The sequence below is a fragment of the Amaranthus tricolor genome, chromosome 8 (genome assembly GCF_026212465.1).
Source record: "Amaranthus tricolor cultivar Red isolate AtriRed21 chromosome 8, ASM2621246v1, whole genome shotgun sequence".
In the NCBI taxonomy this organism is placed as follows: Eukaryota; Viridiplantae; Streptophyta; class Magnoliopsida; order Caryophyllales; family Amaranthaceae; genus Amaranthus; species Amaranthus tricolor.
Window position 1 is genome coordinate 13,351,302 of NC_080054.1, and position 7,715 is coordinate 13,359,016.

Genomic DNA, 7,715 nt, shown 5'->3' on the forward strand with positions numbered 1-7,715 from the left:
ATTGGTATCAGAGCGTAAGTGACGAGAGGGCACAACCCACCATTGTTGAAAAGAGAAACGAAGGAATATCCTGCAAGGAACACCAGAGGCGACTGGCTTGTAACGCGTGCGAATCTGGTAAAATCGTTCTAAACTTACATTCGGATTTACATGCAATTGTTAATCCGGATAAAGGTGATCTTCAATTAATCTTTGATATAGTTTTTAAGGCTTAATTCAATTTCTAATTGGATTAAACGAAGTTTTCAAAATCTGGAAAAGCAAAATTCGTTTTCTGACAAATTGGTTCTCTACATTGGTTCTTCATCAAATTCGTTGTTTCAATTGTTTTAAAATTTGTTAATTGCTCATAATTACACGTTTTCTTATCACGATTTATTTGAACATTTATCAGGCAATCTTGAAGGAGATTTATTACTTGGCGCGTTTTCTGAGTTTGAAAATCAAAAAAAAAAATTTTTGATTTAGGGTTTCAGAATTTCGTTTCTGGTATTCTTGAATACATTGTTGATTGTCATTATTGCTGTGGGAGTTTATCAACCTGATTCTTGTTAGAAATAATTGTTTGTTGGTATAGCTGTGATATTTGTTGTGCATCCATACATTGTTGTCTTGCTGCATTATTTGTTTGAGCATCTTGTTTGTGAGCTGGTATCTAGCTGTTGAGACTTAGAGCCCCTGTGTGCTTTGTGTGTTGGTTCCTAGCTGCTGAGACTTAGAAGCCTTGTTGTGTCTGTGTGCTTTGTTTGTTGAGACCTAAACCATGGAAGCAAGAATGGAGGCTGTAGAGGCATTCGTACAAATGATAATGCAAGGAGGATTTCCACAGGGACAACCCCATCACCCTAATAATGATCAGGAGGATAAAATGTTGAGGATAGACATGAAGGAATTTGATGGACAGTCCAGCAATCCTGAGGATTATATAGAATGGGAAGCAAGTATGGAAAGATACTTTGAATATAGAGGAACTACACCTGAAGGACAGTACAAAGTGGCAAAAATGAAACTCACTAAACTTGCTGCTATGTGGTTGGAAGGAATACAAAGGCAGAGGGCAAGGGAACATAGGGAAAGAATTGATACTTGGGATAAATTGAAAAAGCACTTGAACAGGAAGTATGTTCCCATCAATTTCAAGCATCAAATGTACATTAAGTGGAGCACTCTTAGTCAAAAGGGCAGAACTGTGACTGAATACATACATGAATGGGAAAAGTTGGTGGTGATGTGTGATATAGAGGATGCAGAGGACTTGAAACTGACTAAGTTTTTATCTGGGTTGAGAGAAGACATTAGGGATCAACTCATGACCATGCCTACACTAGACCTACAAACAGCTTTTAACCTAGCCCCAATCTATGAGCAAAACTTCAACAAGAGAAGGGTGACAGGGAACAACTACAACAGATCCCCTAAGGCATACCCACCCAAACAATCTAGACCTATATCACCCAAGGCACAGAGAAAAACAGAGCAAAACCTCAATGCCCCTGACAGAATACCTATACCCTTGAACAAGGTGGTTTGCTTTAAATGCCATGGACATGGACATTATAAAAAGGATTGCCCCAACATCAGAGTTTTCACTGCTCAGGAATGGAGGGAAATCAAGGAGGATACCCAACCCAAGATGATGTTAGTAGTAAGAAATGGTAGGGTGGAGGAGGATTGGCCTCCAGTGGCTGAGCATGAGCCAGATGGATCTTACAGAGTTGATGAATTTGGCAAAACAGTAAGGTATGAACATAGTACTGATGAAGAAGAGATTGAGGAAGGATTGGAGAAGGTTTTACCTGAGGAAGGCTACTACAACCTGATTATAAGGAGAAGCCTACACACTACTGACCAAGATGGTCAAGGTACAAGTGTCCAAGATGTCCAAGTCCAATCCAATGCAAGGGAATTAATTTTGTCCAAGTCTTATTTTGATCATAGCATGCACGGTCCAAATAAGTCATCAAATGGTTGTACTTTGCTAAGTATGACTAAGTACTTTGTTGAAAGTATAAATTAAAGGGTGTCGGTTACAAGGAATTAATTCCAAACAGTTTTGGAATACGAAGGGGCATGTTTTAAGGAGATTTATGGCTGGTTTTTAATCTCATTTAAAGCTGCAGTTTTGGAATTCAAAGGGGCATGTTTTTAGGAGTATTTATGGCTGAATATTAACCTTTTTAAGTGGGGGTTACTAGGCATTATTGTAAGAGTAAAATGCAATAATAAAGAAGCTTAAATGGAGGAGTAAATGGGAGTTACCAGGCAAATGAATGGGCTGTTTTGGATGTTACTTTGCACACTTGAAGGAGCCATGTGAAGAGTTTAATTGCTGGCCATTTCTTCCCTAGTTTTAATCTTTGTTTAATTAGTCTTAAGTGTGTGTAGTGGAGATTAATGTGGACATTGATTAGCCACTTAATTCTCTTTTATTTTGTTGTCTTTTTATTTTCTTTTGTGAATTTATTTAGGCAAGTGAAAGGTTGTAATTATTTAATGTAAGAATGCTATATATAGCATACTTTGATGAATGAAAAACACATCCAGAAATTTGCCAAAAAACTTGTGTTTTGTTTATTGAACTTGACTTGTGTTTAGTCAATTTTAATTGTCTAAATTTGAGTGTTCCAAATTTGAAGAGTTAGAGTTTTAGTGAGAGTTCCTAAAACTAAAGCTTGTAGTTGACGATTTGGTGAGAGTTCCCTAATCTAAGCTACACCCAAACAAGTGAGTGAGTGTTCCTCCTTGTTATATCCTCAAGTTTAGGGTGAGAGTTCCCCTAACTAATCTGATCATACTAAAAAAATATACCAAAAAACGTGTGACCCCTTTAACTTATCATTTTGTAACAAGGTTTCTCATCTTGTTTACACATCATTTGGCGCGTCAGGTAGGGGGAGTTTTTCCATACACTTCCAAAGGGGTCGAATACCTACATATCATGGGAGAGAATCAAGATTTGAGGGTAGCTTTGGAAGCTCTCAATCGATCCATTGCTAGTCAAGAAAGGTTGGCCGAGACTAATGCCAATCTACAAGGGAATCTTGCTGCCTTAATGGCAAGACTCTTGAACGAGCAAGATAGGAGAGATCAAGATGAAGAACCTCCACCTAGGAGGGAGGATAGGAGTCTCAAAGTAGACGTCCCTTCCTTTGATGGGTCACTTGATCCAGAGAAGTACTTGGAATGGGAGAAATCCTTGGAAAGGTACTTTGAGTACAAGGATATTCAAGAAGAAGTGCAGAAATATAAGATAGCCAAGGTGAAACTGAAGGGCTATGGTGACAGTTGGTTGCAAGGGGAACAAAGGGCACGTACCCTTAGGGGTAAAGCTCCCATATCAACTTGGAACAAGATGAAGAAACGGATGAGAGACCGTTTCATTCCTCACAATTACAAGCAAAGCCAATATGTGAAGTGGAGTACTTTGCAACAAAATGGAGATTCCGTGGAAGACTACATCAAAGAGTTTGATAGGCTTGCCATTGTGTGTGAAGTAACTGAAAATGAAGAGCTCAAAATGGGGCGTTTTGTAGCTGGGTTGGATCAAGAATTACAAGACAAGCTTGAAGGTTACACTAACCTCACGTTTGTGGAAGCTTGCAAACTTGTGACCAAGTTTGATGCTAGGAGGAAAAAGAAGAAAACGCCTACCACTACTCCAGTGGTGCGCAAACCACCCTTCACCTTGAAGGAGGGTTCTTCCTTTAGCAAGTCAAATGAAGCACTTAAGAAAGACAAGAAAGACTTCAAACTTAGCGACATTGTCTGTTACAAGTGTGGAGGTAGAGGTCATTTCAAGAAGGATTGTCCTAACTCAAGAGCTTTAACAATCCAAGAGGTTAAGCTTATGGCCACCCAAAACATAAATTGGGAGGAATTTGAAACTGAAGAAGAGGAGCCCGAAAGTCCTAAGGAAGAGGATGAAGAAGATCATTGCTTTCCGGAGATGGAGGACAAAACCAATCTGGTTGTTAGGAGGGCATTGCAAGCACGAGTGGAGGAGCCTTTGGCGCCACAAAGGCAACACATTTTCATCACCAAATGTAAAATTGGTGACGAGGTATGTGATTTAATTATTGACGGGGGTAGTGAGGCTAATACTGTGTCAAAGACTTTAGTGTCTAGACTTGGTCTTACCACCACTAATCATCCACACCCTTACAAGTTGAGTTGGTTAGATTCTAATTCTAGTACGGGAGTTAGAAAGCAATGCATGGTTAGTTTTTCTATTGGTTCCTATCATGATAGTCAATTGTGTGATGTTGTGTCAATGGATGCTTGTCATATTCTGCTCGGTAGGCCATGGCAAACGGATAGAAAATCATTTCATGATGGATACCATAATACATACACTATAACTCACCAAGGGAAACAAAAAAAATTACACCCTTTACCACCCCCACGGCTTTCACAAAAACCACACAAAGAAATTTCTTTATTGTCCTTTAAAGAATTTGAGAGGGAGTTTGAAGGTGAGGAAGAGTTGTTCTTATTATATTCCAAAGAAATCCACGAAAAATTTGTGAGTCAAAATCCTAACTTGGCACAATTGATTAAGGAGTTTGAGGATGTTTTTCCTAATGAGTTGCCTAAGGGGTTACCACCTTTGAGAGGAATTGAGCATCAAATTGATCTCATTCCAGGCGCACCATTGCCAAATAAACCTGCCTATAGATGTAATCCTTTAGAAACTAAGGAGTTACAACGTCAAATAGAAGAGTTGATGGGTATGGGTTATGTGCGTGAGTCTATGAGTCCGTGTGCTGTTCCTGCTCTTTTGGTTCCAAAAAAAGATGGTACTTGGCGTATGTGCATTGATAGTAGAGCTGTTAACAATATTACTATCAAGTACAGGTTTCCAATTCCTAGGCTTGATGACATGCTTGATGAGTTAAGTGGTTCGAAGGTGTTCTCAAAAGTTGATTTGAGAAGTGGTTACCATCAGATTCGAATGAGGGAAGGGGATGAATGGAAGACAGCTTTCAAAACGAAGCATGGGTTGTATGAATGGCTCGTGATGCCGTTTGGTCTTACAAATGCACCTAGCACTTTCATGAGATTGATGAACGAAGTGTTGAGGCCATTTCTTGGCAAGTTCGTGGTGGTATACCTTGATGACATCCTTATTTACAGTCGAGATAGGGATGAGCATTTGAAGCATTTACTTGAAGTTTTCACTGTTTTGAGAAAACAAAAATTGTATGGAAAACTTGAAAAATGTGATTTTATGTTATATGAGGTCAATTTTCTTGGTTACATAGTTTCAGGTGATGGCGTGAAGGTGGATCCTAGCAAGGTTGAAGCAATTCAATCATGGCCTAGTCCTAAAACACTCACGGAGGTCCGTTCTTTTCATGGACTGGCTTCTTTCTATAGAAGGTTTATCAAGAATTTTAGCACACTCATGGCTCCTATAACTGAGTGTACTAAAAAGGGGGCGTTCGAGTGGACTCCACAAGCTCAAAAGGCCTTTGAAGAAGTGAAGGAAAAAATGTGCAACACTCCTATTCTTGCACTTCCAAATTTTTCCAAGCCGTTTGAGGTTGAATGTGATGCAAGTGGGAGAGGAATTGGCGCCGTGTTGATCCAAGAAGGGCGTCCAATCGCTTATTTTAGCGAGAAGTTGAGCCAAGGCAAGCTGAATTATTCCACCTATGATAAAGAGTTCTATGCAATGGTAAGAGCTTTAGATCATTGGTCACATTATTTGAGGCCACAACCGTTCATACTACATTCTGATCATGAGTCTTTAAGATTCATTCATGGCCAAAAGAAGCTGAATTCGAGGCATGCTAAGTGGGTGGAGTTCTTGCAAACATTTAACTTTTCCTCTAAATACAAGAGTGGGAAAGCTAATGTTGTTGCGGATGCCTTATCTAGAAGACATTCTCTACTTGGAGTGGTGGAAGCTAAGATTCTTGGTTTTGATTTGATCAAAGAGTACTACAAGGAAGATGGTGATTTTAATGGCGTCATGGAGAAATGTGTTCATGGAGTTTATGATTTGTTTTCCTTACATGATGGTTTTCTTTTCAAGGGAAATAGATTATGCATTCCTAAGTGTCCAATTAGAAGTTTGTTGATTCATGAAGTTCATGGAGGAGGTCTAGCTGGTCACGTTGGGATTCAAAAGACAATGGAGCTTCTTCAAGCTCACTTTTACTGGCCAAAGATGTTAGCTACGGTTCATCATGTGGTTAGTCGTTGCTCTACTTGTCAAAGGGCAAAAATGGTGTTTCATAAGGGTCTTTACAAGCCTTTGCCAGTTCCCGAGAGACCTTGGGAAGATGTTAGTATGGATTTTATTGTAGCTTTACCTAGAACTCAAAGGGGTAAAGATTCAATAATGGTGGTTGTTGATAGGTTCTCAAAAATGGCTCACTTCATTCCATGTCATAAAACTGAAGATGCCATGAAAGTGGCTAAGCTATATTTTGAGGAAGTGGTTCGTTTTCATGGGGTGCCACGCACCATTGTGTCCGATCGAGATACAAAGTTCCTAAGTCATTTTTGGAAGTCATTATGGCGTCTCATGGGAACTAAGTTGCTGTTTTCTACATCACATCATCCACAAACCGACGGTCAAACCGAGGTGGTGAATAGAGTTCTTGGTTCTTTGCTTAGAACATTGGTTAGTAAGAGCACCAAGGATTGGGATGTTAAGCTTGCTCATGCCGAGTTTGCTTACAATAGGACTCCTAGTGCTACTACAAGGTATTCACCTTTTGAAGTAGTCTACGGGGTTAATCCCTATGTTCCTATTGATCTTATTGCTCTACCTCAAGATAGGTTTGTGCATGGAGGTGCAAAAGAGCAAGCCGAGTTCATGGTCAAGATTCACAAGGAAGTGAGGAAGAATATTGAAAAGGCCAATGAGACTTACAAGAAACAAGCCAACAAAAGAGTTAGAAACGTGAAGAACTTTGAAGTTGGTGACTTAGTGTGGATTTACATGAGGAAAGAAAGATTTCCTAGTCAAAGGAAAAACAAGCTCATGCCACGAGCTGAAGGTCCATTTGAAGTAGTGGAAAAGATCAATGACAATGCATACAAGGTTGATTTGGGTGGAAGGCATGGCGTCTCAAGTACGTTCAATGTGGGTGATCTTGCACTATATTATGATGATGAAGAATTGAGGGCAATTCCCTTTGAAGAAGAGGAGGATGACCAAGATGGTCAAGGTACAAGTGTCCAAGATGTCCAAGTCCAATCCAATGCAAGGGAATTAATTTTGTCCAAGTCTTATTTTGATCATAGCATGCACGGTCCAAATAAGTCATCAAATGGTTGTACTTTGCTAAGTATGACTAAGTACTTTGTTGAAAGTATAAATTAAAGGGTGTCGGTTACAAGGAATTAATTCCAAACAGTTTTGGAATACGAAGGGGCATGTTTTAAGGAGATTTATGGCTGGTTTTTAATCTCATTTAAAGCTGCAGTTTTGGAATTCAAAGGGGCATGTTTTTAGGAGTATTTATGGCTGAATATTAACCTTTTTAAGTGGGGGTTACTAGGCATTATTGTAGGAGTAAAATGCAATAATAAAGAAGCTTAAATGGAGGAGTAAATGGGAGTTACCAGGCAAATGAATGGGCTGTTTTGGATGTTACTTTGCACACTTGAAGGAGCCATGTGAAGAGTTTAATTGCTGGCCATTTCTTCCCTAGTTTTAATCTTTGTTTAATTAGTCTTAAGTGTGTGTAGTGGAGATTAAT

At 39.4% G+C, this 7,715-nt stretch overlaps 1 protein-coding gene across 1 annotated transcript; it reads left to right on the plus strand.

Annotated features, from left to right (window-relative positions):
- Nucleotides 1–763: 763 nt before the first annotated feature.
- On the plus strand, nt 764–7,057 carry LOC130821558 (uncharacterized; the record flags this gene model as incomplete). Its single annotated transcript, XM_057687350.1, has 6 exons — nt 764–1,862; nt 3,783–4,328; nt 4,566–4,820; nt 5,268–5,885; nt 6,018–6,780; nt 6,937–7,057. Coding segments are annotated over exons 1-6 (3,402 nt in total), but the record flags the coding sequence as incomplete, so codon positions are not given.
- Between the last annotated feature and the right edge of the window lie 658 nt (nt 7,058–7,715).